This window comes from Schistocerca piceifrons, unplaced genomic scaffold (assembly GCF_021461385.2).
Source record: "Schistocerca piceifrons isolate TAMUIC-IGC-003096 unplaced genomic scaffold, iqSchPice1.1 HiC_scaffold_538, whole genome shotgun sequence".
In the NCBI taxonomy this organism is placed as follows: Eukaryota; Metazoa; Arthropoda; class Insecta; order Orthoptera; family Acrididae; genus Schistocerca; species Schistocerca piceifrons.
This window is the reverse complement of record NW_025728775.1, coordinates 128,974-156,271: the sequence shown is the minus strand read 5'-3', so window position 1 is coordinate 156,271 and position 27,298 is coordinate 128,974. Positions and strand designations below refer to the sequence as shown.

Sequence of the window (27,298 nt, the reverse complement as noted above, 5' to 3'; positions counted from 1 at the left end):
TAGGTACAGAACGTGGCAAATGCTTGTCGGTATGTCTTGTTTAAAGTGATGAAAAAGTGTTTCCGCCCGGGATCGAACCGTGGACCTTCTGCGTGTTAGGCAGACGTGATAACCGCTACACCACGGAAACTACTGCTTTCGTTCTTGCTTCTCAGAGAACTTGTAGCAAGGTTGCCATCGTAACTTAAAAATTCAGTAAATGCTGCACTTGCATGACGAAGGTACATGTAGCAGATCCACACGCGACGTGGCTCACTCGAGTAGTATGCGGCATAGGCAGGAAAATACTGTTCCCGCCCGGGATCGAACCGGGTACCTTCTGCGTGTGAAGCAGACGTGATAACCGCTACACTACGGAAACGACGGATACGCTCTGTCCATCCTTGTACACTCGAAGACGCCTCAGCCTTTCTCCCGTCCGCGCATGCACACACCATAGTTCATTTGACAGCCTGAAACCCATCGTAGCCGAGGGCTCAACAAGTATTCGGGGTGCTCGAGAGGGTGTATGTCGTAGCATCCCCAACGAGATAGCGGCGTTTCGCGCAGTCGTTATTGCAAGTCACATCAGCGAAAACAATCACCTCCTTAGCAGCAGGCAGTGCGCACCCGGCGGCAGGTGTAAAGAAATGACCGTCTGGTCCGACGTATGAAGGTGATTGCCAAGCTTTAGGTACAGAACGTGGCAAATGCTTGCCGGCATGTCTTGTTTAAAGTGATGAAAAAGTGTTTCCGCCCGGGATCGAACCGGGGACCTTCTGCGTGTTAGGCAGACGTGATAACCGCTACACCACGGAAACCACTGCTTTCGTTCTTGCTTCTCAGAGAACTTGTAGCAAGGTTGCCATCGTAACTTAAAAATTCAGTAAATGCGGCACTTGCATGACGAAGGTACATGTAGCAGATCCACACACGACGTGGCTCACTCGAGTAGTATGCGACATAGGCAGGAAAATAGTGTTCCCGCCCGGGGACCTTCTGCGTGTGAAGCAGACGTGATAACCGCTACACTACGGAAACGACGGATACGCTCTGTCCATCCTTGTACACTCGAAGACGCCTCAGCCTTTCTCCCGTCCGCGCATGCACACACCATAGTTCATTTGACAGCCTGAAACCCATCGTAGCCGAGGGCTCAACAAGTATTCGGGGTGCTCGAGAGGGTGTATGTCGTAGCATCCCCAACGAGATAGCGGCGTTTCGCGCAGTCGTTATTGCAAGTCACATCAGCAAAAACAATCACCTCCTTAGCAGCAGGCAGTGCGCACCCGGCGGCAGCTCTACATGAAGATGCCAATAGCCCTGGAAGGCCGCCGACCGCGGGCCACGGCACCTCCGAGAACGGTGCTGCCCGTGACCCACGGTGTCGCCACACAGTCTGTCGAAGAACAGCACTGCCGGCAGAAAGCACCTTCCCCATCCCGCCAGCCGCACCAGATTCAAAGAGCACCCTGGACGACTTCGAGGGATGCAGTTTGCTGAAATAATTGGCGTTCACGCTGTCACAGGGCTCGTTGGTCTAGGGGTACAAACACGTGGTTATCAGTGGTGTTTACAGTGAACTAGTGTGAGTGAAGTATGGCAGGTAGTCAGGTACTCAGTTACAAGTAACAACTGCAAAGGCGAGGCAACGTAACGTAATATGAACACACTATGCTTCATCGAGTGTATATCTGAACTGAAGTGAAAATATATTTCATATTCCTCAAAATCATGAGGCAAAATGTCGAGTCATCTGCTCCCGAAAGTGAGTGTCGTCGAAAGGGTGATGTTAAAAAGTACATGAAAAACAAATGGCGACAAGAAACCTTCAACAAGAAACTTAAAGTCGAGAAGTGGGAAGAGAAGAAACAGAAGACAGCGTTACGGAAGTACTATAAACAACTTCGAAAAGAAGATCCTGGGAAAAATTATTTCCATCCGGCCGACAAGCGTCGAAACCACCGAAGTAGCGAAGACAACGACCCGGGAGTCTCTTCACAAACAGCTAACAGGGACTCAAGTACTCTATCTCTAAAGAAGCATAAAGCAAGTGCCTTTAAACGAGCATTACAAACATTTGAGGAGAAACAAAGAGAAAAAGAGGCTAAGGTGAAAATGATAGAGCAACAGTTGATGCAGAAACAGGAAAGATTAAAACAGTACAAAAGTAAACGCACTGAAAATTTTAAAAAACTGTCCTTAAAAACTGCACGTGGTCAACCTGTTATGTCAGGTCGCATACAGATGCTTTTAAGTAAAATTGAAAAAGATGGATAATCTGTGTGTGAAAAATGTGGTTTTTTATTTCAGTGTTCTATTACTATTGTTGTGAAAAATCTTCTGAATACCGGAAGATATAATTCAGTAAAAAGACTGGTGCGTGTGTGCATGCGTGCGTGCACACTTTTCACACTTTTTCAGAAATTTTTTTCGCTTATGTTCATGTACTAAGTTAGCATAAGTTGTAAGATAGGCTGAAAATGTCTATATCTTAACCAATAATTTCAAAAAGCTGAAATACTGTATTTTGTATGTGCTGTTACTGGCAGTTGGAGTGATGGAGCACCATTTGAGGAAAAAAAGCACATTCTGTAAATAAAAAGTACCTTCTTGTTCAAAAAAAAAAAAAAAAAAAAAAAAAAAAAAAGGGGTATGATTCCTGCTTAGGGTGCAGGAGGTCCCGGGTTCAAATCCCGGACGAGCCCTAGCGTTTTGTGCAAACTGGTCGCACGTAGGTGGCTGAGTCAGCGCAAAAAGCTGCCCGTCAGTGTAAAGTGAATTTCATACTTGGTGTAAAGAAATGACCGTCTGGTCCGACATATGAAGGTGATTGCCAAGCTTTAGGTACAGAACGTGGCAAATGCTTGTCGGTATGTCTTGTTTAAAGTGATGAAAAAGTGTTTCCGCCCGGGATCGAACCGTGGACCTTCTGCGTGTTAGGCAGACGTGATAACCGCTACACCACGGAAACTACTGCTTTCGTTCTTGCTTCTCAGAGAACTTGTAGCAAGGTTGCCATCGTAACTTAAAAATTCAGTAAATGCGGCACTTGCATGACGAAGGTACATGTAGCAGATCCACACGCGACGTGGCTCACTCGAGTAGTATGCGACATAGGCAGGAAAATACTGTTCCCGCCCGGGATCGAACCGGGGACCTTCTGCGTGTGAAGCAGACGTGATAACCGCTACACTACGGAAACGACGGATACGCTCTGTCCATCCTTGTACACTCGAAGACGCCTCAGCCTTTCTCCCGTCCGCGCATGCACACACCATAGTTCATTTGACAGCCTGAAACCCATCGTAGCCGAGGGCTCAACAAGTATTCGGGGTGCTCGAGAGGGTGTATGTCGTAGCATCCCCAACGAGATAGCGGCGTTTCGCGCAGTCGTTATTGCAAGTCACATCAGCAAAAACAATCACCTCCTTAGCAGCAGGCAGTGCGCACCCGGCGGCAGCTCTACATGAAGATGCCAATAGCCCTGGAAGGCCGCCGACCGCGGGCCACGGCACCTCCGAGAACGGTGCTGCCCGTGACCCACGGTGTCGCCACACAGTCTGTCGAAGAACAGCACTGCCGGCAGAAAGCACCTTCCCCACCCCGCCAGCCGCACCAGATTCAAAGAGCACCCTGGACGACTTCGATGGATGCAGTTTGCTGAAATAATTGGCTCGTTGGTCTAGGGGTATGATTCCTGCTTAGGGTGCAGGAGGTCCCGGGTTCAAATCCCGGACGAGCCCTAGCGTTTTGTGCAAACTGGTCGCACGTAGGTGGCTGAGTCAGCGCAAAAAGCTGCCCGTCAGTGTAAAGTGAATTTCATACTTGGTGTAAAGAAATGACCGTCTGGTCCGACATATGAAGGTGATTGCCAAGCTTTAGGTACAGAACGTGGCAAATGCTTGTCGGTATGTCTTGTTTAAAGTGATGAAAAAGTGTTTCTGCCCGGGATCGAACCGGGGACCTTCTGCGTGTTAGGCAGACGTGATAACCGCTACACCACGGAAACTACTGCTTTCGTTCTTGCTTCTCAGAGAACTTGTAGCAAGGTTGCCTACGTAACTTAAAAAATCAGTAAATGCGGCACTTGCATGACGAAGGTACATGTAGCAGATCCACACACGACGTGGCTCACTCGAGTAGTATGCGACATAGGCAGGAAAATACTGTTCCCGCCCGGGATCGAACCGGGGACCTTCTGCGTGTGAAGCAGACGTGATAACCGCTACACTACGGAAACGACGGATACGCTCTGTCCATCCTTGTACACTCGAAGACGCCTCAGCCTTTCTCCCGTCCGCGCATGCACACACCATAGTTCATTTGACAGCCTGAAACCCATCGTAGCCGAGGGCTCAACAAGTATTCGGGGTGCTCGAGAGGGTGTATGTCGTAGCATCCCCAACGAGATAGCGGCGTTTCGCGCAGTCGTTATTGCAAGTCACATCAGCAAAATCAATCACCTCCTTAGCAGCAGGCAGTGCGCACCCGGCGGCAGCTCTACATGAAGATGCCAATAGCCCTGGAAGGCCGCCGACCGCGGGCCACGGCACCTCCGAGAACGGTGCTGCCCGTGACCCACGGTGTCGCCACACAGTCTGTCGAAGAACAGCACTGCCGGCAGAAAGCACCTTCCCCATCCCGCCAGCCGCACCAGATTCAAAGAGCACCCTGGACGACTTCGATGGATGCAGTTTGCTGAAATAATTGGCTCGTTGGTCTAGGGGTATGATTCCTGCTTAGGGTGCAGGAGGTCCCGGGTTCAAATCCCGGACGAGCCCTAGCGTTTTGTGCAAACTGGTCGCACGTAGGTGGCTGAGTCAGCGCAAAAAGCTGCCCGTCAGTGTAAAGTGAATTTCATACTTGGTGTAAAGAAATGACCGTCTGGTCCGACATATGAAGGTGATTGCCAAGCTTTAGGTACAGAACGTGGCAAATGCTTGTCGGTATGTCTTGTTTAAAGTGATGAAAAAGTGTTTCTGCCCGGGATCGAACCGGGGACCTTCTGCGTGTTAGGCAGACGTGATAACCGCTACACCACGGAAACTACTGCTTTCGTTCTTGCTTCTCAGAGAACTTGTAGCAAGGTTGCCATCGTAACTTAAAAATTCAGTAAATGCGGCACTTGCATGACGAAGGTACATGTAGCAGATCCACACACGACGTGGCTCACTCGAGTAGTATGCGACATAGGCAGGAAAATACTGTTCCCGCCCGGGATCGAACCGGGGACCTTCTGCGTGTGAAGCAGACGTGATAACCGCTACACTACGGAAACGACGGATACGCTCTGTCCATCCTTGTACACTCGAAGACGCCTCAGCCTTTCTCCCGTCCGCGCATGCACACACCATAGTTCATTTGACAGCCTGAAACCCATCGTAGCCGAGGGCTCAACAAGTATTCGGGGTGCTCGAGAGGGTGTATGTCGTAGCATCCCCAACGAGATAGCGGCGTTTCGCGCAGTCGTTATTGCAAGTCACATCAGCAAAAACAATCACCTCCTTAGCAGCAGGCAGTGCGCACCCAGCGGCAGCTCTACATGAAGATGCCAATAGCCCTGGAAGGCCGCCGACCGCGGGCCACGGCACCTCCGAGAACGGTGCTGCCCGTGACCCACGGTGTCGCCACACAGTCTGTCGAAGAACAGCACTGCCGGCAGAAAGCACCTTCCCCATCCCGCCAGCCGCACCAGATTCAAAGAGCACCCTGGACGACTTCGAGGGATGCAGTTTGCTGAAATAATTGGCGTTCACGCTGTCACAGGGCTCGTTGGTCTAGGGGTATGATTCCTGCTTAGGGTGCAGGAGGTCCTGGGTTCAAATCCCGGACGAGCCCTAGCGTTTTGTGCAAACTGGTCGCACGTAGGTGGCTGAGTCAGCGCAAAAAGCTGCCCGTCAGTGTAAAGTGAATTTCATACTTGGTGTAAAGAAATGACCGTCTGGTCCGACATATGAAGGTGATTGCCAAGCTTTAGGTACAGAACGTGGCAAATGCTTGTCGGTATGTCTTGTTTAAAGTGATGAAAAAGTGTTTCTGCCCGGGATCGAACCGGGGACCTTCTGCGTGTTAGGCAGACGTGATAACCGCTACACCACGGAAGCTACTGCTTTCGTTCTTGCTTCTCAGAGAACTTGTAGCAAGGTTGCCATCGTAACTTAAAAATTCAGTAAATGCGGCACTTGCATGACGAAGGTACATGTAGCAGATCCACACACGACGTGGCTCACTCGAGTAGTATGCGACATAGGCAGGAAAATACTGTTCCCGCCCGGGATCGAACCGGGGACCTTCTGCGTGTGAAGCAGACGTGATAACCGCTACACTACGGAAACGACGGATACGCTCTGTCCATCCTTGTACACTCGAAGACGCCTCAGCCTTTCTCCCGTCCGCGCATGCACACACCATAGTTCATTTGACAGCCTGAAACCCATCGTAGCCGAGGGCTCAACAAGTATTCGGGGTGCTCGAGAGGGTGTATGTCGTAGCATCCCCAACGAGATAGCGGCGTTTCGCGCAGTCGTTATTGCAAGTCACATCAGCGAAAACAATCACCTCCTTAGCAGCAGGCAGTGCGCACCCGGCGGCAGGTGTAAAGAAATGACCGTCTGGTCCGACGTATGAAGGTGATTGCCAAGCTTTAGGTACAGAACGTGGCAAATGCTTGCCGGCATGTCTTGTTTAAAGTGATGAAAAAGTGTTTCCGCCCGGGAACCTTCTGCGTGTTAGGCAGACGTGATAACCGCTACACCACGGAAACCACTGCTTTCGTTCTTGCTTCTCAGAGAACTTGTAGCAAGGTTGCCATCGTAACTTAAAAATTCAGTAAATGCGGCACTTGCATGACGAAGGTACATGTAGCAGATCCACACACGACGTGGCTCACTCGAGTAGTATGCGACATAGGCAGGAAAATACTGTTCCCGCCCGGGGACCTTCTGCGTGTGAAGCAGACGTGATAACCGCTACACTACGGAAACGACGGATACGCTCTGTCCATCCTTGTACACTCGAAGACGCCTCAGCCTTTCTCCCGTCCGCGCATGCACACACCATAGTTCATTTGACAGCCTGAAACCCATCGTAGCCGAGGGCTCAACAAGTATTCGGGGTGCTCGAGAGGGTGTATGTCGTAGCATCCCCAACGAGATAGCGGCGTTTCGCGCAGTCGTTATTGCAAGTCACATCAGCAAAAACAATCACCTCCTTAGCAGCAGGCAGTGCGCACCCGGCGGCAGCTCTACATGAAGATGCCAATAGCCCTGGAAGGCCGCCGACCGCGGGCCACGGCACCTCCGAGAACGGTGCTGCCCGTGACCCACGGTGTCGCCACACAGTCTGTCGAAGAACAGCACTGCCGGCAGAAAGCACCTTCCCCATCCCGCCAGCCGCACCAGATTCAAAGAGCACCCTGGACGACTTCGAGGGATGCAGTTTGCTGAAATAATTGGCGTTCACGCTGTCACAGGGCTCGTTGGTCTAGGGGTACGATTCCTGCTTAGGGTGCAGGAGGTCCCGGGTTCAAATCCCGGACGAGCGCTAGCGTTTTGTGCAAACTGGTCGCACGTAGGTGGCTGAGTCAGCGCAAAAAGCTGCCCGTCAGTGTAAAGTGAATTTCATACTTGGTGTAAAGAAATGACCGTCTGGTCCGACATATGAAGGTGATTGCCAAGCTTTAGGTACAGAACGTGGCAAATGCTTGTCGGTATGTCTTGTTTAAAGTGATGAAAAAGTGTTTCTGCCCGGGATCGAACCGGGGACCTTCTGCGTGTTAGGCAGACGTGATAACCGCTACACCACGGAAACTACTGCTTTCGTTCTTGCTTCTCAGAGAACTTGTAGCAAGGTTGCCATCGTAACTTAAAAATTCAGTAAATGCGGCACTTGCATGACGAAGGTACATGTAGCAGATCCACACACGACGTGGCTCACTCGAGTAGTATGCGACATAGGCAGGAAAATACTGTTCCCGCCCGGGATCGAACCGGGGACCTTCTGCGTGTGAAGCAGACGTGATAACCGCTACACTACGGAAACGGCGGATACGCTCTGTCCATCCTTGTACACTCGAAGACGCCTCAGCCTTTCTCCCGTCCGCGCATGCACACACCATAGTTCATTTGACAGCCTGAAACCCATCGTAGCCGAGGGCTCAACAAGTATTCGGGGTGCTCGAGAGGGTGTATGTCGTAGCATCCCCAACGAGATAGCGGCGTTTCGCGCAGTCGTTATTGCAAGTCACATCAGCAAAAACAATCACCTCCTTAGCAGCAGGCAGTGCGCACCCGGCGGCAGCTCTACATGAAGATGCCAATAGCCCTGGAAGGCCGCCGACCGCGGGCCACGGCACCTCCGAGAACGGTGCTGCCCGTGACCCACGGTGTCGCCACACAGTCTGTCGAAGAACAGCACTGCCGGCAGAAAGCACCTTCCCCATCCCGCCAGCCGCACCAGATTCAAAGAGCACCCTGGACGACTTCGAGGGATGCAGTTTGCTGAAATAATTGGCGTTCACGCTGTCACAGGGCTCGTTGGTCTAGGGGTATGATTCCTGCTTAGGGTGCAGAAGGTCCTGGGTTCAAATCCCGGACGAGCCCTAGCGTTTTGTGCAAACTGGTCGCACGTAGGTGGCTGAGTCAGCGCAAAAAGCTGCCCGTCAGTGTAAAGTGAATTTCATACTTGGTGTAAAGAAATGACCGTCTGGTCCGACATATGAAGGTGATTGCCAAGCTTTAGGTACAGAACGTGGCAAATGCTTGTCGGTATGTCTTGTTTAAAGTGATGAAAAAGTGTTTCTGCCCGGGATCGAACCGGGGACCTTCTGCGTGTTAGGCAGACGTGATAACCGCTACACCACGGAAACTACTGCTTTCGTTCTTGCTTCTCAGAGAACTTGTAGCAAGGTTGCCATCGTAACTTAAAAATTCAGTAAATGCGGCACTTGCATGACGAAGGTACATGTAGCAGATCCACACACGACGTGGCTCACTCGAGTAGTATGCGACATAGGCAGGAAAATACTGTTCCCGCCCGGGATCGAACCGGGGACCTTCTGCGTGTGAAGCAGACGTGATAACCGCTACACTACGGAAACGACGGATACGCTCTGTCCATCCTTGTACACTCGAAGACGCCTCAGCCTTTCTCCCGTCCGCGCATGCACACACCATAGTTCATTTGACAGCCTGAAACCCATCGTAGCCGAGGGCTCAACAAGTATTCGGGGTGCTCGAGAGGGTGTATGTCGTAGCATCCCCAACGAGATAGCGGCGTTTCGCGCAGTCGTTATTGCAAGTCACATCAGCGAAAACAATCACCTCCTTAGCAGCAGGCAGTGCGCACCCGGCGGCAGGTGTAAAGAAATGACCGTCTGGTCCGACGTATGAAGGTGATTGCCAAGCTTTAGGTACAGAACGTGGCAAATGCTTGCCGGCATGTCTTGTTTAAAGTGATGAAAAAGTGTTTCCGCCCGGGATCGAACCGGGGACCTTCTGCGTGTTAGGCAGACGTGATAACCGCTACACCACGGAAACCACTGCTTTCGTTCTTGCTTCTCAGAGAACTTGTAGCAAGGTTGCCATCGTAACTTAAAAATTCAGTAAATGCGGCACTTGCATGACGAAGGTACATGTAGCAGATCCACACACGACGTGGCTCACTCGAGTAGTATGCGACATAGGCAGGAAAATAGTGTTCCCGCCCGGGGACCTTCTGCGTGTGAAGCAGACGTGATAACCGCTACACTACGGAAACGACGGATACGCTCTGTCCATCCTTGTACACTCGAAGACGCCTCAGCCTTTCTCCCGTCCGCGCATGCACACACCATAGTTCATTTGACAGCCTGAAACCCATCGTAGCCGAGGGCTCAACAAGTATTCGGGGTGCTCGAGAGGGTGTATGTCGTAGCATCCCCAACGAGATAGCGGCGTTTCGCGCAGTCGTTATTGCAAGTCACATCAGCAAAAACAATCACCTCCTTAGCAGCAGGCAGTGCGCACCCGGCGGCAGCTCTACATGAAGATGCCAATAGCCCTGGAAGGCCGCCGACCGCGGGCCACGGCACCTCCGAGAACGGTGCTGCCCGTGACCCACGGTGTCGCCACACAGTCTGTCGAAGAACAGCACTGCCGGCAGAAAGCACCTTCCCCATCCCGCCAGCCGCACCAGATTCAAAGAGCACCCTGGACGACTTCGAGGGATGCAGTTTGCTGAAATAATTGGCGTTCACGCTGTCACAGGGCTCGTTGGTCTAGGGGTACAAACACGTGGTTATCAGTGGTGTTTACAGTGAACTAGTGTGAGTGAAGTATGGCAGGTAGTCAGGTACTCAGTTACAAGTAACAACTGCAAAGGCGAGGCAACGTAACGTAATATGAACACACTATGCTTCATCGAGTGTATATCTGAACTGAAGTGAAAATATATTTCATATTCCTCAAAATCATGAGGCAAAATGTCGAGTCATCTGCTCCCGAAAGTGAGTGTCGTCGAAAGGGTGATGTTAAAAAGTACATGAAAAACAAATGGCGACAAGAAACCTTCAACAAGAAACTTAAAGTCTAGAAGTGGGAAGAGAAGAAACAGAAGACAGCGTTACGGAAGTACTATAAACAACTTCGAAAAGAAGATCCTGGGAAAAATTATTTCCATCCGGCCGACAAGCGTCGAAACCACCGAAGCAGCGAAGACAACGACCCGGGAGTCTCTTCACAAACAGCTAACAGGGACTCAAGTACTCTATCTCTAAAGAAGCATAAAGCAAGTGCCTTTAAACGAGCATTACAAACATTTGAGGAGAAACAAAGAGAAAAAGAGGCTAAGGTGAAAATGATAGAGCAACAGTTGATGCAGAAACAGGAAAGATTAAAACAGTACAAAAGTAAACGCACTGAAAATTTTAAAAAACTGTCCTTAAAAACTGCACGTGGTCAACCTGTTATGTCAGGTCGCATACAGATGCTTTTAAGTAAAATTGAAAAAGATGGATAATCTGTGTGTGAAAAATGTGGTTTTTTATTTCAGTGTTCTATTACTATTGTTGTGAAAAATCTTCTGAATACCGGAAGATATAATTCAGTAAAAAGACTGGTGCGTGTGTGCATGCGTGCGTGCACACTTTTCACACTTTTTCAGAAATTTTTTTCGCTTATGTTCATGTACTAAGTTAGCATAAGTTGTAAGATAGGCTGAAAATGTCTATATCTTAACCAATAATTTCAAAAAGCTGAAATACTGTATTTTGTATGTGCTGTTACTGGCAGTTGGAGTGATGGAGCACCATTTGAGGAAAAAAAGCACATTCTGTAAATAAAAAGTACCTTCTTGTTCAAAAAAAAAAAAAAAAAAAAAAAAAAAAAAAAAAGGGGTATGATTCCTGCTTAGGGTGCAGGAGGTCCCGGGTTCAAATCCCGGACGAGCCCTAGCGTTTTGTGCAAACTGGTCGCACGTAGGTGGCTGAGTCAGCGCAAAAAGCTGCCCGTCAGTGTAAAGTGAATTTCATACTTGGTGTAAAGAAATGACCGTCTGGTCCGACATATGAAGGTGATTGCCAAGCTTTAGGTACAGAACGTGGCAAATGCTTGTCGGTATGTCTTGTTTAAAGTGATGAAAAAGTGTTTCCGCCCGGGATCGAACCGTGGACCTTCTGCGTGTTAGGCAGACGTGATAACCGCTACACCACGGAAACTACTGCTTTCGTTCTTGCTTCTCAGAGAACTTGTAGCAAGGTTGCCATCGTAACTTAAAAATTCAGTAAATGCGGCACTTGCATGACGAAGGTACATGTAGCAGATCCACACGCGACGTGGCTCACTCGAGTAGTATGCGCCATAGGCAGGAAAATACTGTTCCCGCCCGGGATCGAACCGGGGACCTTCTGCGTGTGAAGCAGACGTGATAACCGCTACACTACGGAAACGACGGATACGCTCTGTCCATCCTTGTACACTCGAAGACGCCTCAGCCTTTCTCCCGTCCGCGCATGCACACACCATAGTTCATTTGACAGCCTGAAACCCATCGTAGCCGAGGGCTCAACAAGTATTCGGGGTGCTCGAGAGGGTGTATGTCGTAGCATCCCCAACGAGATAGCGGCGTTTCGCGCAGTCGTTATTGCAAGTCACATCAGCGAAAACAATCACCTCCTTAGCAGCAGGCAGTGCGCACCCGGCGGCAGGTGTAAAGAAATGACCGTCTGGTCCGACGTATGAAGGTGATTGCCAAGCTTTAGGTACAGAACGTGGCAAATGCTTGCCGGCATGTCTTGTTTAAAGTGATGAAAAAGTGTTTCCGCCCGGGATCGAACCGGGGACCTTCTGCGTGTTAGGCAGACGTGATAACCGCTACACCACGGAAACCACTGCTTTCGTTCTTGCTTCTCAGAGAACTTGTAGCAAGGTTGCCATCGTAACTTAAAAATTCAGTAAATGCGGCACTTGCATGACGAAGGTACATGTAGCAGATCCACACACGACGTGGCTCACTCGAGTAGTATGCGACATAGGCAGGAAAATAGTGTTCCCGCCCGGGGACCTTCTGCGTGTGAAGCAGACGTGATAACCGCTACACTACGGAAACGACGGATACGCTCTGTCCATCCTTGTACACTCGAAGACGCCTCAGCCTTTCTCCCGTCCGCGCATGCACACACCATAGTTCATTTGACAGCCTGAAACCCATCGTAGCCGAGGGCTCAACAAGTATTCGGGGTGCTCGAGAGGGTGTATGTCGTAGCATCCCCAACGAGATAGCGGCGTTTCGCGCAGTCGTTATTGCAAGTCACATCAGCAAAAACAATCACCTCCTTAGCAGCAGGCAGTGCGCACCCGGCGGCAGCTCTACATGAAGATGCCAATAGCCCTGGAAGGCCGCCGACCGCGGGCCACGGCACCTCCGAGAACGGTGCTGCCCGTGACCCACGGTGTCGCCACACAGTCTGTCGAAGAACAGCACTGCCGGCAGAAAGCACCTTCCCCATCCCGCCAGCCGCACCAGATTCAAAGAGCACCCTGGACGACTTCGAGGGATGCAGTTTGCTGAAATAATTGGCGTTCACGCTGTCACAGGGCTCGTTGGTCTAGGGGTACAAACACGTGGTTATCAGTGGTGTTTACAGTGAACTAGTGTGAGTGAAGTATGGCAGGTAGTCAGGTACTCAGTTACAAGTAACAACTGCAAAGGCGAGGCAACGTAACGTAATATGAACACACTATGCTTCATCGAGTGTATATCTGAACTGAAGTGAAAATATATTTCATATTCCTCAAAATCATGAGGCAAAATGTCGAGTCATCTGCTCCCGAAAGTGAGTGTCGTCGAAAGGGTGATGTTAAAAAGTACATGAAAAACAAATGGCGACAAGAAACCTTCAACAAGAAACTTAAAGTCTAGAAGTGGGAAGAGAAGAAACAGAAGACAGCGTTACGGAAGTACTATAAACAACTTCGAAAAGAAGATCCTGGGAAAAATTATTTCCATCCGGCCGACAAGCGTCGAAACCACCGAAGCAGCGAAGACAACGACCCGGGAGTCTCTTCACAAACAGCTAACAGGGACTCAAGTACTCTATCTCTAAAGAAGCATAAAGCAAGTGCCTTTAAACGAGCATTACAAACATTTGAGGAGAAACAAAGAGAAAAAGAGGCTAAGGTGAAAATGATAGAGCAACAGTTGATGCAGAAACAGGAAAGATTAAAACAGTACAAAAGTAAACGCACTGAAAATTTTAAAAAACTGTCCTTAAAAACTGCACGTGGTCAACCTGTTATGTCAGGTCGCATACAGATGCTTTTAAGTAAAATTGAAAAAGATGGATAATCTGTGTGTGAAAAATGTGGTTTTTTATTTCAGTGTTCTATTACTATTGTTGTGAAAAATCTTCTGAATACCGGAAGATATAATTCAGTAAAAAGACTGGTGCGTGTGTGCATGCGTGCGTGCACACTTTTCACACTTTTTCAGAAATTTTTTTCGCTTATGTTCATGTACTAAGTTAGCATAAGTTGTAAGATAGGCTGAAAATGTCTATATCTTAACCAATAATTTCAAAAAGCTGAAATACTGTATTTTGTATGTGCTGTTACTGGCAGTTGGAGTGATGGAGCACCATTTGAGGAAAAAAAGCACATTCTGTAAATAAAAAGTACCTTCTTGTTCAAAAAAAAAAAAAAAAAAAAAAAAAAAAAAAGGGGTATGATTCCTGCTTAGGGTGCAGGAGGTCCCGGGTTCAAATCCCGGACGAGCCCTAGCGTTTTGTGCAAACTGGTCGCACGTAGGTGGCTGAGTCAGCGCAAAAAGCTGCCCGTCAGTGTAAAGTGAATTTCATACTTGGTGTAAAGAAATGACCGTCTGGTCCGACGTATGAAGGTGATTGCCTAGCTTTAGGTACAGAACGTGGCAAATGCTTGTCGGTATGTCTTGTTTAAAGTGATGAAAAAGTGTTTCTGCCCGGGATCGAACCGGGGACCTTCTGCGTGTTAGGCAGACGTGATAACCGCTACACCACGGAAACTACTGCTTTCGTTCTTGCTTCTCAGAGAACTTGTAGCAAGGTTGCCATCGTAACTTAAAAATTCAGTAAATGCGGCACTTGCATGACGAAGGTACATGTAGCAGATCCACACACGACGTGGCTCACTCGAGTAGTATGCGACATAGGCAGGAAAATACTGTTCCCGCCCGGGATCGAACCGGGGACCTTCTGCGTGTGAAGCAGACGTGATAACCGCTACACTACGGAAACGACGGATACGCTCTGTCCATCCTTGTACACTCGAAGACGCCTCAGCCTTTCTCCCGTCCGCGCATGCACACACCATAGTTCATTTGACAGCCTGAAACCCATCGTAGCCGAGGGCTCAACAAGTATTCGGGGTGCTCGAGAGGGTGTATGTCGTAGCATCCCCAACGAGATAGCGGCGTTTCGCGCAGTCGTTATTGCAAGTCACATCAGCAAAAACAATCACCTCCTTAGCAGCAGGCAGTGCGCACCCGGCGGCAGCTCTACATGAAGATGCCAATAGCCCTGGAAGGCCGCCGACCGCGGGCCACGGCACCTCCGAGAACGGTGCTGCCCGTGACCCACGGTGTCGCCACACAGTCTGTCGAAGAACAGCACTGCCGGCAGAAAGCACCTTCCCCATCCCGCCAGCCGCACCAGATTCAAAGAGCACCCTGGACGACTTCGAGGGATGCAGTTTGCTGAAATAATTGGCGTTCACTCTGTCACAGGGCTCGTTGGTCTAGGGGTATGATTCCTGCTTAGGGTGCAGGAAGTCCCGGGTTCAAATCCCGGACGAGCCCTAGCGTTTTGTGCAAACTGGTCGCACGTAGGTGGCTGAGTCAGCGCAAAAAGCTGCCCGTCAGTGTAAAGTGAATTTCATACTTGGTGTAAAGAAATGACCGTCTGGTCCGACATATGAAGGTGATTGCCAAGCTTTAGGTACAGAACGTGGCAAATGCTTGTCGGTATGTCTTGTTTAAAGTGATGAAAAAGTGTTTCCGCCCGGGATCGAACCGTGGACCTTCTGCGTGTTAGGCAGACGTCATAACCGCTACACCACGGAAACTACTGCTTTCGTTCTTGCTTCTCAGAGAACTTGTAGCAAGGTTGCCATCGTAACTTAAAAATTCAGTAAATGCGGCACTTGCATGACGAAGGTACATGTAGCAGATCCACACGCGACGTGGCTCACTCGAGTAGTATGCGACATAGGCAGGAAAATACTGTTCCCGCCCGGGATCGAACCGGGAACCTTCTACGTGTGAAGCAGACGTGATAACCGCTACACTACGGAAACGACGGATACGCTCTGTCCATCCTTGTACACTCGAAGACGCCTCAGCCTTTCTCCCGTCCGCGCATGCACACACCATAGTTCATTTGACAGCCTGAAACCCATCGTAGCCGAGGGCTCAACAAGTATTCGGGGTGCTCGAGAGGGTGTATGTCGTAGCATCCCCAACGAGATAGCGGCGTTTCGCGCAGTCGTTATTGCAAGTCACATCAGCAAAAACAATCACCTCCTTAGCAGCAGGCAGTGCGCACCCGGCGGCAGCTCTACATGAAGATGCCAATAGCCCTGGAAGGCCGCCGACCGCGGGCCACGGCACCTCCGAGAACGGTGCTGCCCGTGACCCACGGTGTCGCCACACAGTCTGTCGAAGAACAGCACTGCCGGCAGAAAGCACCTTCCCCATCCCGCCAGCCGCACCAGATTCAAAGAGCACCCTGGACGACTTCGAGGGATGCAGTTTGCTGAAATAATTGGCGTTCACTCTGTCACAGGGCTCGTTGGTCTAGGGGTATGATTCCTGCTTAGGGTGCAGGAAGTCCCGGGTTCAAATCCCGGACGAGCCCTAGCGTTTTGTGCAAACTGGTCGCACGTAGGTGGCTGAGTCAGCGCAAAAAGCTGCCCGTCAGTGTAAAGTGAATTTCATACTTGGTGTAAAGAAATGACCGTCTGGTCCGACATATGAAGGTGATTGCCAAGCTTTAGGTACAGAACGTGGCAAATGCTTGTCGGTATGTCTTGTTTAAAGTGATGAAAAAGTGTTTCCGCCCGGGATCGAACCGTGGACCTTCTGCGTGTTAGGCAGACGTCATAACCGCTACACCACGGAAACTACTGCTTTCGTTCTTGCTTCTCAGAGAACTTGTAGCAAGGTTGCCATCGTAACTTAAAAATTCAGTAAATGCGGCACTTGCATGACGAAGGTACATGTAGCAGATCCACACGCGACGTGGCTCACTCGAGTAGTATGCGACATAGGCAGGAAAATACTGTTCCCGCCCGGGATCGAACCGGGAACCTTCTACGTGTGAAGCAGACGTGATAACCGCTACACTACGGAAACGACGGATACGCTCTGTCCATCCTTGTACACTCGAAGACGCCTCAGCCTTTCTCCCGTCCGCGCATGCACACACCATAGTTCATTTGACAGCCTGAAACCCATCGTAGCCGAGGGCTCAACAAGTATTCGGGGTGCTCGAGAGGGTGTATGTCGTAGCATCCCCAACGAGATAGCGGCGTTTCGCGCAGTCGTTATTGCAAGTCACATCAGCAAAAACAATCACCTCCTTAGCAGCAGGCAGTGCGCACCCGGCGGCAGCTCTACATGAAGATGCCAATAGCCCTGGAAGGCCGCCGACCGCGGGCCACGGCACCTCCGAGAACGGTGCTGCCCGTGACCCACGGTGTCGCCACACAGTCTGTCGAAGAACAGCACTGCCGGCAGAAAGCACCTTCCCCATCCCGCCAGCCGCACCAGATTCAAAGAGCACCCTGGACGACTTCGAGGGATGCAGTTTGCTGAAATAATTGGCTCGTTGGTCTAGGGGTATGATTCCTGCTTAGGGTGCAGGAGGTCCCGGGTTCAAATCCCGGACGAGCCCTAGCGTTTTGTGCAAACTGGTCGCACGTAGGTGGCTGAGTCAGCGCAAAAAGCTGCCCGTCAGTGTAAAGTGAATTTCATACTTGGTGTAAAGAAATGACCGTCTGGTCCGACATATGAAGGTGATTGCCAAGCTTTAGGTACAGAACGTGGCAAATGCTTGTCGGTATGTCTTGTTTAAAGTGATGAAAAAGTGTTTCTGCCCGGGATCGAACCGGGAACCTTCTGCGTGTTAGGCAGACGTGATAACCGCTACACCACGGAAACTACTGCTTTCGTTCTTGCTTCTCAGAGAACTTGTAGCAAGGTTGCCATCGTAACTTAAAAATTCAGTAAATGCGGCACTTGCATGACGAAGGTACATGTAGCAGATCCACACACGACGTGGCTCACTCGAGTAGTATGCGACATAGGCAGGAAAATACTGTTCCCGCCCGGGATCGAACCGGGGACCTTCTGCGTGTGAAGCAGACGTGATAACCGCTACACTACGGAAACGACGGATACGCTCTGTCCATCCTTGTACACTCGAAGACGCCTCAGCCTTTCTCCCGTCCGCGCATGCACACACCATAGTTCATTTGACAGCCTGAAACCCATCGTAGCCGAGGGCTCAACAAGTATTCGGGGTGCTCGAGAGGGTGTATGTCGTAGCATCCCCAACGAGATAGCGGCGTTTCGCGCAGTCGTTATTGCAAGTCACATCAGCGAAAACAATCACCTCCTTAGCAGCAGGCAGTGCGCACCCGGCTGCAGGTGTAAAGAAATGACCGTCTGGTCCGACGTATGAAGGTGATTGCCAAGCTTTAGGTACAGAACGTGGCAAATGCTTGTCGGCATGTCTTGTTTAAAGTGATGAAAAAGTGTTTCCGCCCGGGATCGAACCGGGGACCTTCTGCGTGTTAGGCAGACGTGATAACTGCTCCACCACGGAAACTACTGCTTTCGTTCTTGCTTCTCAGAGAACTTGTAGCAAGGTTGCCATCGTAACTTAAAAATTCAGTAAATGCGACACTTGCATGACGAAGGTACATGTAGCAGATCCACACACGACGTGGCTCACTCGAGTAGTATGCGACATAGGCAGGAAAATACTGTTCCCGCCCGGGATCGAACCGCGGACCTTCTGCGTGTGAAGCAGACGTGATAACCGCTACACTACGGAAACGACGGATACGCTGTGTCCATCCTTGTACACTCGAAGACGCCTCAGCCTTTCTCCCGTCCGCGCATGCACACACCATAGTTCATTTGACAGCCTGAAACCCATCGTAGCCGAGGGCTCAACAAGTATTCGGGGTGCTCGAGAGGGTGTACGTCGTAGCATCCCCAACGAGATAGCGGCGTTTCGCGCAGTCGTTATTGCAAGTCACATCAGCAAAAACAATCACCTCCTTAGCAGCAGGCAGTGCGCACCCGGCGGCAGGTGTAAAGAAATGACCGTCTGGTCCGACGTATGAAGGTGATTGCCAAGCTTTAGGTCCAGAACGTGGCAAATGCTTGTCGGCATGTCTTGTTTAAAGTGATGAAAAAGTGTTTCCGCCCGGGATCGAACCGGGGACCTTCTGCGTGTTAGGCAGACGTGATAACCGCTACACCACGGAAACTACTGCTTTCGTTCTTGCTTCTCAGAGAACTTGTAGCAAGGTTGCCATCGTAACTTAAAAATTCAGTAAATGCGACACTTGCATGACGAAGGTACATGTAGCAGATCCACACACGACGTGGCTCACTCGAGTAGTATGCGACATAGGCAGGAAAATACTGTTCCCGCCCGGGATCGAACCGCGGACCTTCTGCGTGTGAAGCAGACGTGATAACCGCTACACTACGGAAACGACGGATACGCTGTGTCCATCCTTGTACACTCGAAGACGCCTCAGCCTTTCTCCCGTCCGCGCATGCACACACCATAGTTCATTTGACAGCCTGAAACCCATCGTAGCCGAGGGCTCAACAAGTATTCGGGGTGCTCGAGAGGGTGTACGTCGTAGCATCCCCAACGAGATAGCGGCGTTTCGCGCAGTCGTTATTGCAAGTCACATCAGCAAAAACAATCACCTCCTTAGCAGCAGGCAGTGCGCACCCGGCGGCAGGTGTAAAGAAATGACCGTCTGGTCCGACGTATGAAGGTGATTGCCAAGCTTTAGGTACAGAACGTGGCAAATGCTTGTCGGCATGTCTTGTTTAAAGTGATGAAAAAGTGTTTCCGCCCGGGATCGAACCGGGGACCTTCTGCGTGTTAGGCAGACGTGATAACCGCTACACCACGGAAACCACTGCTTTCGTTCTTGCTTCTCAGAGAACTTGTAGCAAGGTTGCCATCGTAACTTAAAAATTCAGTAAATGCGACACTTGCATGACGAAGGTACATGTAGCAGATCCACACACGACGTGGCTCACTCGAGTAGTATGCGACATAGGCAGGAAAATACTGTTCCCGCCCGGGATCGAACCGCGGACCTTCTGCGTGTGAAGCAGACGTGATAACCGCTACACTACGGAAACGACGGATACGCTGTGTCCATCCTTGTACACTCGAAGACGCCTCAGCCTTTCTCCCGTCCGCGCATGCACACACCATAGTTCATTTGACAGCCTGAAACCCATCGTAGCCGAGGGCTCAACAAGTATTCGGGGTGCTCGAGAGGGTGTACGTCGTAGCATCCCCAACGAGATAGCGGCGTTTCGCGCAGTCGTTATTGCAAGTCACATCAGCAAAAACAATCACCTCCTTAGCAGCAGGCAGTGCGCACCCGGCGGCAGCAAAAACAATCACCTCCTTAGCAGCAGGCAGTGCGCACCCGGCGGCAGCTCTACATGAAGATGCCAATAGCCCTGGAAGGCCGCCGACCGCGGGCCACGGCACCTCCGAGAACGGTGCTGCCCGTGACCCACGGTGTCGCCACACAGTCTGTCGAAGAACAGCACTGCCGGCAGAAAGCACCTTCCCCATCCCGCCAGCCGCACCAGACTCAAAGAGCACCCTGGACGACTTCGAGGGATGCAGTTTGCTGAAATAATTGGCGTTCACGCTGTCACAGGGCTCGTTGGTCTAGGGGTATGATTCCTGCTTAGGGTGCAGGAGGTCCCATGTGGAGGGTGTTGTGGCTGATGTAGTTATGTACTTGCAAAGTTTTACAAAGCGGTAGTTGTCTCGGTTCCCAAGCTTTTCATTTCCTGCTCACTGAATTCAACGCAGGAAACACAATGAGCTTCTTTGGATTTGGGCAGAGTGCTGAGATTGACATTGTTTTAGATGGCACAGAGAACCGTAAAATGGCAGATATCAAGTCGGAGGATGGGAAAAAAGAGAGACATTATCTTTTTTACGATGGAGAGACTGTATCTGGGAAGGTGAATGTAACCCTGCAAAAGTATGGCTCAAAGCTGGAACACCAAGGAATAAAAATAGAATTCATTGGTCAGATTGAACTCTATTATGACAGAGGCAATCATCATGAGTTCACATCTCTAGTCAAAGAACTAGCTCGTCCTGGTGAACTTATGCAAAATATGTCCTATGCTTTTGAGTTCCTTAACGTTGAAAAGCCTTTCGAGTCGTACACTGGTTCAAATGTACGACTTCGGTATTTTTTGAGAGTTACTATTGTGAGAAGGCTTTCAGACATAATTAAGGAAATGGATATTGTTGTTCACACCTTATCTTGCTACCCAGAAATGAACAACAGCATAAAAATGGAAGTTGGCATAGAAGACTGCTTACATATAGAATTTGAGTACAATAAATCAAAGTATCATTTAAAAGACGTTATAGTGGGAAAGATATACTTTTTGCTTGTGCGCATAAAAATCAAACATATGGAGATTGCAATAATCAAAAGGGAAACCACAGGATCTGGACCAAACACATTCACAGAAAATGAAACTATAGCAAAATATGAAATAATGGATGGAGCTCCAGTCAGAGGAGAGAGCATTCCAATAAGAGTATTTCTTGCCGGCTATGATCTTACTCCTACAATGAGAGATATTAACAAAAAATTTTCAGTGCGGTATTATTTGAATCTCGTGCTTAAGGATGAAGAAGATCGCCGTTATTTCAAGCAACAGGAAATAACATTATGGCGAAAGGGTGAAAAAACTCGAAAAAATCTTCAAACATCCTCAAGGACATCACCCCAACTGCCTCATGCAATTCCAGGAACTCAGGAACACACCTCCAACCAACCAATTGAAGATATGAAACGAGAAGACGAAGACAAGGGTACAGTGTCAGGTGCTGAGAATGATTTGAGAAGGAAAGCGGCTGTTGATGGTGACAAGGCTGATGACTGACTGCACAAAAGCCAGATTGTGTAAAGTACTATGCAGATATGTTCACATGCTCCCATTCCTGATGCACATGGTCATGTGAAATATGTAACTGTGCTTAAGAACTTCGAGTATTTACTACTGGGAGTGCTGTTCTCATTACTCAGTGACTCTGTACATAGCACACATTTGTTGTAACTACATTCAGTGTGCAGTATGTATCAATTTTGTCCTACAAATACTGTGTTTTTCTTGTATGATGTATTGCATATATGTGCCATTATCTTCAGGAGATGTGAAATCTGTCTGTATAGTCTTTTACAAAGCAGCTTTTAGTAAAAGAATGTTGTTCTCTAAATATTTTGTTATGTGAAAAGACAGCAATCAAATCAGTGCTGCTGTTGAAATGTTATAACTCGAAGTGGGATTTATACATTCTGGATAACATTATGATTCAATATATACATATTGAATGACATCATGATTCAAAAAGGAAAAATTGAGCCTTTTATGAAAGTAGTTTTTTTTGAAGTGTTATTTTATACCAGTGTCTGGCACTACTTTCTTTTTGCAGTGTTGCTGATGTGATGATGATGTCCTTTATGTGTGTTTATGTATTTTGGTAGTTTTTCTCTGTTTTATTTGAAAGAGTTCTGTATGTTTTATTGAAAATGTATTGTTTTCAATATTTTGTTACTTTGTCTGTACTTTATGGTTATCTCTCTTTCATTCTAAATATGTTATTTATGCCCTGTAATTGGTTGAGAACATAAATAAGATGAAATTGTAAAGTAAATAATGTTTTAGCTTGTCATCATTGCAGTTAATACTCGTGGAAGAGTCAAGAATAATTATATTGTGTCTGTTGATTTGCGGAGAATGTTAGAACTTCAAGATGTAAGTGGTGAAAGCAACAATATTTTAACATGTTGCAGAATGTTAAACTATGTAGAGAGTTACCTAGAGAGAGCCTCAGAGTTATATTTTCAGTTTCCACTGTCTCAGTAACTGTGAATGTGCATGTTTGAGAAATGATATGTAACATATATGTTGAGGAAGTAACTAAACTGTACAGTAATATATGTTGCTTATTAAAGCAATTTTCATAGCAGACTAAGTAATTTCAATGTTATATTGCATTGTGATTAATATCTTTCTTGTATTCAGAGAAGTGTGAGTGTGTGTGTGTGTGTGTGTGTGTGTGTGTGTGTGTGTGTGTGTGTGTGTGTGTAGTAAAATGAAATGCTGTTATAGTCATACCAAGGTACACCACATGTATCTGAGTGGGAATCTATTTGGAAGTTAAATAGATCTGTTTGTATTTTTTTTTAAAAAAAAAAAAAAAAAAAGGGGTATGATTCCTGCTTAGGGTGCAGGAGGTCCCGGGTTCAAATCCCGGACGAGCCCTAGCGTTTTGTGCAAACTGGTCGCACGTAGGTGGCTGAGTCAGCGCAAAAAGCTGCCCGTCAGTGTAAAGTGAATTTCATACTTGGTGTAAAGAAATGACCGTCTGGTCCGACGTATGAAGGTGATTGCCAAGCTTTAGGTACAGAACGTGGCAAATGCTTGTCGGTATGTCTTGTTTAAAGTGATGAAAAAGTGTTTCTGCCCGGGAACGAACCGGGGACCTTCTGCGTGTTAGGCAGACGTGATAACCGCTACACCACGGAAACTACTGCTTTCGTTCTTGCTTCCCAGAGAACTTGTAGCAAGGTTGCCATCGTAACTTAAAAATTCAGTAAATGCGGCACTTGCATGACGAAGGTACATGTAGCAGATCCACACACGACGTGGCTCACTCGAGTAGTATGCGACATAGGCAGGAAAATACTGTTCCCGCCCGGGATCGAACCGGGGACCTTCTGCGTGTGAAGCAGACGTGATAACCGCTACACTACGGAAACGACGGATACGCTGTGTCCATCCTTGTACACTCGAAGACGCCTCAGCCTTTCTCCCGTCCGCGCATGCACACACCATAGTTCATTTGACAGCCTGAAACCCATCGTAGCCGAGGGCTCAACAAGTATTCGGGGTGCTCGAGAGGGTGTATGTCGTAGCATCCCCAACGAGATAGCGGCGTTTCGCGCAGTCGTTATTGCAAGTCACATCAGCGAAAACAATCACCTCCTTAGCAGCAGGCAGTGCGCACCCGGCGGCAGGTGTAAAGAAATGACCGTCTGGTCCGACGTATGAAGGTGATTGCCAAGCTTTAGGTACAGAACGTGGCAAATGCTTGTCGGTATGTCTTGTTTAAAGTGATGAAAAAGTGTTTCCGCCCGGGATCGAACCGGGGACCTTCTGCGTGTTAGGCAGACGTGATAACCGCTACACCACGGAAACTACTGCTTTCGTTCTTGCTTCTCAGAGAACTTGTAGCAAGGTTGCCATCGTAACTTAAAAATTCAGTAAATGCGGCACTTGCATGACGAAGGTACATGTAGCAGATCCACACACGACGTGGCTCACTCGAGTAGTATGCGACATAGGCAGGAAAATACTGTTCCCGCCCGGGATCGAACCGGGGACCTTCTGCGTGTGAAGCAGACGTGATAACCGCTACACTACGGAAACGACGGATACGCTCTGTCCATCCTTGTCCACTCGAAGACGCCTCAGCCTTTCTCCCGTCCGCGCATGCACACACCATAGTTCATTTGACAGCCTGAAACCCATCGTAGCCGAGGGCTCAACAAGTATTCGGGGTGCTCGAGAGGGTGTATGTCGTAGCATCCCCAACGAGATAGCGGCGTTTCGCGCAGTCGTTATTGCAAGTCACATCAGCAAAAACAATCACCTCCTTAGCAGCAGGCAGTGCGCACCCGGCGGCAGCTCTACATGAAGATGCCAATAGCCCTGGAAGGCCGCCGACCGCGGGCCACGGCACCTCCGAGAACGGTGCTGCCCGTGACCCACGGTGTCGCCACACAGTCTGTCGAAGAACAGCACTGCCGGCAGAAAGCACCTTCCCCATCCCGCCAGCCGCACCAGATTCAAAGAGCACCCTGGACGACTTCGAGGGATGCAGTTTGCTGAAATAATTGGCGTTCACGCTGTCACAGGGCTCGTTGGTCTAGGGGTTCAGTTCCGCTTTAGACGCCGTGCAGTGTGGACGTGCCTTGTCTTCCGCTCCGCCGTAGCGTTACGTATAGTGGACTATCGTTTTTGTTTACGTGTTGTGTTGCAACTTCTGTGAGTGTTTCTCCGTCGTTGTTTCGTACCTTGTGTTACTTTCTGTCCTTATTTCAGTGTTTTTTTGTGTAGCGGTTTCGACCGCATATTTTGAAAATGTCGTCCCAGGTTATTCCTCGTCAGGCTACAGTTAGTTTTGCTTTTGACAAGTCAACCCGCCATGTGCAACCTAGTTCTCTTGAGATTCATGATTGGTTGGTAGATACCTTTGGTGTTCATTCGGATCAGGTGCACACTGCTTATTTTGATACCGAACTGTATGTTTTCTTTGTTAAGTTTATGGACCCACTTCAGGTTGATAAAATTCTTTCTAAATATGGTCATCAAGTTCTCTTTCGGCATCGGGATGATTCTGTAAGTACCGTGCTGCTTTCCAATGCTTCCATCACGTATACCAATGTTCGTGTTTACAACCTTCCACCGGAGGTGGATAATGTCTATCTTAAGGAGGGTCTACAGAAGTATGGTGATGTAAAGAGCATTCGCCTTGAACGCTGGTCAAGCCAACATCGCCTGCAATGTTACAGTGGTATTCGTTCAGTCGAAATGCACGTTAAGCAGAATATTCCATCTCACCTGCAGATCGGTGGATATCGTGTCCATGTAACATATAGTGGTCAGGTGGGCACCTGTTTTTTGTGCAATGAAAGTGGTCACGTGCGTACCGACTGTCCGCGGAGAGTTTTTGTTTTAAAAAATTCTCTCGAACAGCGTCGCAAGTTAACGGTCGCTGACCTCGTTGCAGGTGGTTCTGCTCTTGGTGTAGCACAGTCCAGTGGTAGTAGCGCCCCTCCACAGGTTTTGCGCACCCCTGATACAGAATTTCCTCCTTTGCGTGCTAAATCTGATGTTGTTCCGTCTGTCCCTCAGGTGGGTGTGCCACTTTTGAATAATAAGAGGCGTCGCCCACACGATGGAAATAGTACGGATGAGGATCTCCCTGAGATGCCCCAGTCCGAGCGACCGGCATCCTCCGAGCCACTGTGTACTGTAGCTGCTCCCTGCCCTCCTGAGGTAGCGGTTCCGGTGGCGGCTGCTGGCGCCCCTCCGGCCTCCGACGCAGCTTCTCTCGAGTCGGGTCGTCGGTCGGGCCTGTTGGCGCCGTCTTCCGAACCGACTTCGATGTCACAACAAGTGGAGCCGCGACAACTTCCTGCTTCGCTGCCCCATACCTCTGCCAGCGGAGCTGCTCCGCTTCCTTCCAACTCTGCGGCCTCGGACCTTCCTGCTCACGTTTCGCCTCCGTGCAGTCCATGTTTGCCGGAAGCTAGTGCAGGTGTTGACCATTCCGTTTTGTCGGATGTTTCCCCCGCGACCCCGGATCCCGCATGTGGACCGGCGCGGGTGGTGTCGGATACAGAACTTGACCCTCCTACGTCACCGGCGGCTGAAGCTTCCTTGCCCGTCAGCCGACGCAAGTTACGCGTTCAGCCGAACGTTAATGCTGTTCGTAAAAAACCGAAACGTAAGGGATCCGCGGAACGGGGTAGCAGTCCCCCTCCCTCGGATGCCTCCGTCACCCCTGCTATGGACTGTGACGCTGGTGCGTCGGTGTAGGTGATTTGTTTTCTCGCTTTTCTCTCTATGGTTCAAGCATACACCTTTCTTACCTTAAATGTTAACCGTATTGAGTCCGACGTTCGCATTGCCTCTTTGCGGCAGTTTATTTACGACGCCTGTGCGGACGTAGTGTTTTTGCAGGAAGTGTTGTTTTCTGATCTCTCTCTACCTGGATTTCAAACTGTTTTTAATGTCGCGCCGGAATATTCAACAGGAACTGCTCTTTTCTTTCGAGAGGGCATTCCTATTACTGACATTGAATTCCTTGACTCTGGCCGTGGGATTGGTTGTCGTCTTTTTGATCTCCGCCTCGTTGTTTTGTATGCCCCCTCTGGTTCGGGTCTCACTGTGGCTCGATCGCGCTTTTATAAAGAAGAGCTTATTTATCTTTTGCGCCAGAGTCCTCGGAGTCTCCTGCTCGGAGGCGATTTTAATTGTGTTTTACGCCCTGCAGACCAGTCCCCCAATTTTAATTATTGCCGTGATTTACATGACTTAGTTCGTACGATGCATCTGCGTGATGTTTGGGAACACAAATATCCAACCCTGGTGAAATATACGTTTTTTACCGCGTCCTCATGCAGTAGACTCGACAGATTCTATTTATCTGATTTTTTATGTGATAAAATTCTTTCTGTCGATGTTATTCCTACTAGTTTTTCTGACCATTGTGCTTTTACTGCAACTGTAAATCTTAGTCACCAACCTGCAAAACTTTATCGTTCCCAGTGGATGTTAAATGTTTCCCACCTTGCCGACAGTGCTATGGATGATGTTATAAGTGGCGTGTGGGAGCGATGTCTTCGCTCTGTCCCGCGATACCCCTCCTTGCTGGTTTGGTGGACTGCGTTTGCCAAGCCCAAGATTCGTCAGACTTTGATTTTCTACT

The 27,298-nt window shown here is 49.2% G+C and overlaps 2 protein-coding genes and 45 non-coding genes across 47 annotated transcripts; 10 read left to right on the top strand and 37 right to left on the bottom strand.

Annotated features, from left to right (window-relative positions):
- Positions 1-57: 57 nt before the first annotated feature.
- Trnav-aac lies at positions 58-130 on the bottom strand. The gene has a single exon. It is a non-coding gene; the product is annotated as a tRNA-Val (tRNA).
- A 158-nt stretch (positions 131-288) lies between these two features.
- Positions 289-361, bottom strand: Trnav-cac. The gene has a single exon. It is a non-coding gene; the product is annotated as a tRNA-Val (tRNA).
- A 366-nt stretch (positions 362-727) lies between these two features.
- On the bottom strand, positions 728-800 carry Trnav-aac. The gene has a single exon. It is a non-coding gene; the product is annotated as a tRNA-Val (tRNA).
- A 2,080-nt stretch (positions 801-2,880) lies between these two features.
- On the bottom strand, positions 2,881-2,953 carry Trnav-aac. The gene has a single exon. It is a non-coding gene; the product is annotated as a tRNA-Val (tRNA).
- A 158-nt stretch (positions 2,954-3,111) lies between these two features.
- Positions 3,112-3,184, bottom strand: Trnav-cac. The gene has a single exon. It is a non-coding gene; the product is annotated as a tRNA-Val (tRNA).
- Positions 3,185-3,653: 469 nt separating this feature from the next.
- On the top strand, positions 3,654-3,725 carry Trnap-agg. The gene has a single exon. It is a non-coding gene; the product is annotated as a tRNA-Pro (tRNA).
- Positions 3,726-3,918: 193 nt separating this feature from the next.
- Trnav-aac lies at positions 3,919-3,991 on the bottom strand. Its single transcript has one exon. It is a non-coding gene; the product is annotated as a tRNA-Val (tRNA).
- Positions 3,992-4,149: 158 nt separating this feature from the next.
- Trnav-cac lies at positions 4,150-4,222 on the bottom strand. Its single transcript has one exon. It is a non-coding gene; the product is annotated as a tRNA-Val (tRNA).
- Positions 4,223-4,691: 469 nt separating this feature from the next.
- Positions 4,692-4,763, top strand: Trnap-agg. Its single transcript has one exon. It is a non-coding gene; the product is annotated as a tRNA-Pro (tRNA).
- Positions 4,764-4,956: 193 nt separating this feature from the next.
- Positions 4,957-5,029, bottom strand: Trnav-aac. The gene has a single exon. It is a non-coding gene; the product is annotated as a tRNA-Val (tRNA).
- A 158-nt stretch (positions 5,030-5,187) lies between these two features.
- Positions 5,188-5,260, bottom strand: Trnav-cac. Its single transcript has one exon. It is a non-coding gene; the product is annotated as a tRNA-Val (tRNA).
- Positions 5,261-5,748: 488 nt separating this feature from the next.
- On the top strand, positions 5,749-5,820 carry Trnap-agg. The gene has a single exon. It is a non-coding gene; the product is annotated as a tRNA-Pro (tRNA).
- Positions 5,821-6,013: 193 nt separating this feature from the next.
- Positions 6,014-6,086, bottom strand: Trnav-aac. The gene has a single exon. It is a non-coding gene; the product is annotated as a tRNA-Val (tRNA).
- A 158-nt stretch (positions 6,087-6,244) lies between these two features.
- Trnav-cac lies at positions 6,245-6,317 on the bottom strand. Its single transcript has one exon. It is a non-coding gene; the product is annotated as a tRNA-Val (tRNA).
- A 1,136-nt stretch (positions 6,318-7,453) lies between these two features.
- Trnap-agg lies at positions 7,454-7,526 on the top strand. Its single transcript has one exon. It is a non-coding gene; the product is annotated as a tRNA-Pro (tRNA).
- A 192-nt stretch (positions 7,527-7,718) lies between these two features.
- Positions 7,719-7,791, bottom strand: Trnav-aac. Its single transcript has one exon. It is a non-coding gene; the product is annotated as a tRNA-Val (tRNA).
- Positions 7,792-7,949: 158 nt separating this feature from the next.
- Trnav-cac lies at positions 7,950-8,022 on the bottom strand. The gene has a single exon. It is a non-coding gene; the product is annotated as a tRNA-Val (tRNA).
- A 488-nt stretch (positions 8,023-8,510) lies between these two features.
- On the top strand, positions 8,511-8,582 carry Trnap-agg. Its single transcript has one exon. It is a non-coding gene; the product is annotated as a tRNA-Pro (tRNA).
- Positions 8,583-8,775: 193 nt separating this feature from the next.
- Trnav-aac lies at positions 8,776-8,848 on the bottom strand. Its single transcript has one exon. It is a non-coding gene; the product is annotated as a tRNA-Val (tRNA).
- Positions 8,849-9,006: 158 nt separating this feature from the next.
- Trnav-cac lies at positions 9,007-9,079 on the bottom strand. The gene has a single exon. It is a non-coding gene; the product is annotated as a tRNA-Val (tRNA).
- Positions 9,080-9,445: 366 nt separating this feature from the next.
- On the bottom strand, positions 9,446-9,518 carry Trnav-aac. The gene has a single exon. It is a non-coding gene; the product is annotated as a tRNA-Val (tRNA).
- Positions 9,519-11,601: 2,083 nt separating this feature from the next.
- On the bottom strand, positions 11,602-11,674 carry Trnav-aac. Its single transcript has one exon. It is a non-coding gene; the product is annotated as a tRNA-Val (tRNA).
- Positions 11,675-11,832: 158 nt separating this feature from the next.
- Positions 11,833-11,905, bottom strand: Trnav-cac. Its single transcript has one exon. It is a non-coding gene; the product is annotated as a tRNA-Val (tRNA).
- Positions 11,906-12,271: 366 nt separating this feature from the next.
- On the bottom strand, positions 12,272-12,344 carry Trnav-aac. The gene has a single exon. It is a non-coding gene; the product is annotated as a tRNA-Val (tRNA).
- A 913-nt stretch (positions 12,345-13,257) lies between these two features.
- Positions 13,258-14,143, top strand: LOC124754856. The gene is given in 1 exon segment (XM_047249035.1): positions 13,258-14,143. A coding segment is annotated over 1 exon segment (546 nt). The 3' UTR covers positions 13,804-14,143.
- Positions 14,144-14,424: 281 nt separating this feature from the next.
- Trnav-aac lies at positions 14,425-14,497 on the bottom strand. Its single transcript has one exon. It is a non-coding gene; the product is annotated as a tRNA-Val (tRNA).
- A 158-nt stretch (positions 14,498-14,655) lies between these two features.
- On the bottom strand, positions 14,656-14,728 carry Trnav-cac. The gene has a single exon. It is a non-coding gene; the product is annotated as a tRNA-Val (tRNA).
- A 488-nt stretch (positions 14,729-15,216) lies between these two features.
- Trnap-agg lies at positions 15,217-15,288 on the top strand. Its single transcript has one exon. It is a non-coding gene; the product is annotated as a tRNA-Pro (tRNA).
- A 193-nt stretch (positions 15,289-15,481) lies between these two features.
- On the bottom strand, positions 15,482-15,554 carry Trnav-aac. Its single transcript has one exon. It is a non-coding gene; the product is annotated as a tRNA-Val (tRNA).
- A 158-nt stretch (positions 15,555-15,712) lies between these two features.
- Positions 15,713-15,785, bottom strand: Trnav-cac. The gene has a single exon. It is a non-coding gene; the product is annotated as a tRNA-Val (tRNA).
- A 488-nt stretch (positions 15,786-16,273) lies between these two features.
- Positions 16,274-16,345, top strand: Trnap-agg. Its single transcript has one exon. It is a non-coding gene; the product is annotated as a tRNA-Pro (tRNA).
- A 193-nt stretch (positions 16,346-16,538) lies between these two features.
- Positions 16,539-16,611, bottom strand: Trnav-aac. The gene has a single exon. It is a non-coding gene; the product is annotated as a tRNA-Val (tRNA).
- Positions 16,612-16,769: 158 nt separating this feature from the next.
- Positions 16,770-16,842, bottom strand: Trnav-cac. Its single transcript has one exon. It is a non-coding gene; the product is annotated as a tRNA-Val (tRNA).
- Positions 16,843-17,311: 469 nt separating this feature from the next.
- On the top strand, positions 17,312-17,383 carry Trnap-agg. The gene has a single exon. It is a non-coding gene; the product is annotated as a tRNA-Pro (tRNA).
- Positions 17,384-17,576: 193 nt separating this feature from the next.
- Positions 17,577-17,649, bottom strand: Trnav-aac. Its single transcript has one exon. It is a non-coding gene; the product is annotated as a tRNA-Val (tRNA).
- A 158-nt stretch (positions 17,650-17,807) lies between these two features.
- On the bottom strand, positions 17,808-17,880 carry Trnav-cac. The gene has a single exon. It is a non-coding gene; the product is annotated as a tRNA-Val (tRNA).
- Positions 17,881-18,246: 366 nt separating this feature from the next.
- Trnav-aac lies at positions 18,247-18,319 on the bottom strand. The gene has a single exon. It is a non-coding gene; the product is annotated as a tRNA-Val (tRNA).
- A 158-nt stretch (positions 18,320-18,477) lies between these two features.
- Trnav-cac lies at positions 18,478-18,550 on the bottom strand. Its single transcript has one exon. It is a non-coding gene; the product is annotated as a tRNA-Val (tRNA).
- A 366-nt stretch (positions 18,551-18,916) lies between these two features.
- Positions 18,917-18,989, bottom strand: Trnav-aac. The gene has a single exon. It is a non-coding gene; the product is annotated as a tRNA-Val (tRNA).
- Positions 18,990-19,147: 158 nt separating this feature from the next.
- On the bottom strand, positions 19,148-19,220 carry Trnav-cac. The gene has a single exon. It is a non-coding gene; the product is annotated as a tRNA-Val (tRNA).
- Positions 19,221-19,586: 366 nt separating this feature from the next.
- Trnav-aac lies at positions 19,587-19,659 on the bottom strand. Its single transcript has one exon. It is a non-coding gene; the product is annotated as a tRNA-Val (tRNA).
- Positions 19,660-19,817: 158 nt separating this feature from the next.
- On the bottom strand, positions 19,818-19,890 carry Trnav-cac. The gene has a single exon. It is a non-coding gene; the product is annotated as a tRNA-Val (tRNA).
- Positions 19,891-20,553: 663 nt separating this feature from the next.
- LOC124754852 (vacuolar protein sorting-associated protein 26B-like) lies at positions 20,554-22,983 on the top strand. The gene has a single exon (XM_047249030.1). The coding sequence runs from the start codon at positions 20,593-20,595 to the stop codon at positions 21,679-21,681; it is 1,089 nt and encodes a 362-aa protein (XP_047104986.1). The 5' UTR covers positions 20,554-20,592; the 3' UTR covers positions 21,682-22,983.
- Positions 22,984-23,257: 274 nt separating this feature from the next.
- Trnav-aac lies at positions 23,258-23,330 on the bottom strand. Its single transcript has one exon. It is a non-coding gene; the product is annotated as a tRNA-Val (tRNA).
- A 158-nt stretch (positions 23,331-23,488) lies between these two features.
- Trnav-cac lies at positions 23,489-23,561 on the bottom strand. Its single transcript has one exon. It is a non-coding gene; the product is annotated as a tRNA-Val (tRNA).
- A 366-nt stretch (positions 23,562-23,927) lies between these two features.
- Trnav-aac lies at positions 23,928-24,000 on the bottom strand. The gene has a single exon. It is a non-coding gene; the product is annotated as a tRNA-Val (tRNA).
- Positions 24,001-24,158: 158 nt separating this feature from the next.
- Positions 24,159-24,231, bottom strand: Trnav-cac. The gene has a single exon. It is a non-coding gene; the product is annotated as a tRNA-Val (tRNA).
- Positions 24,232-27,298: the final 3,067 nt, after the last annotated feature.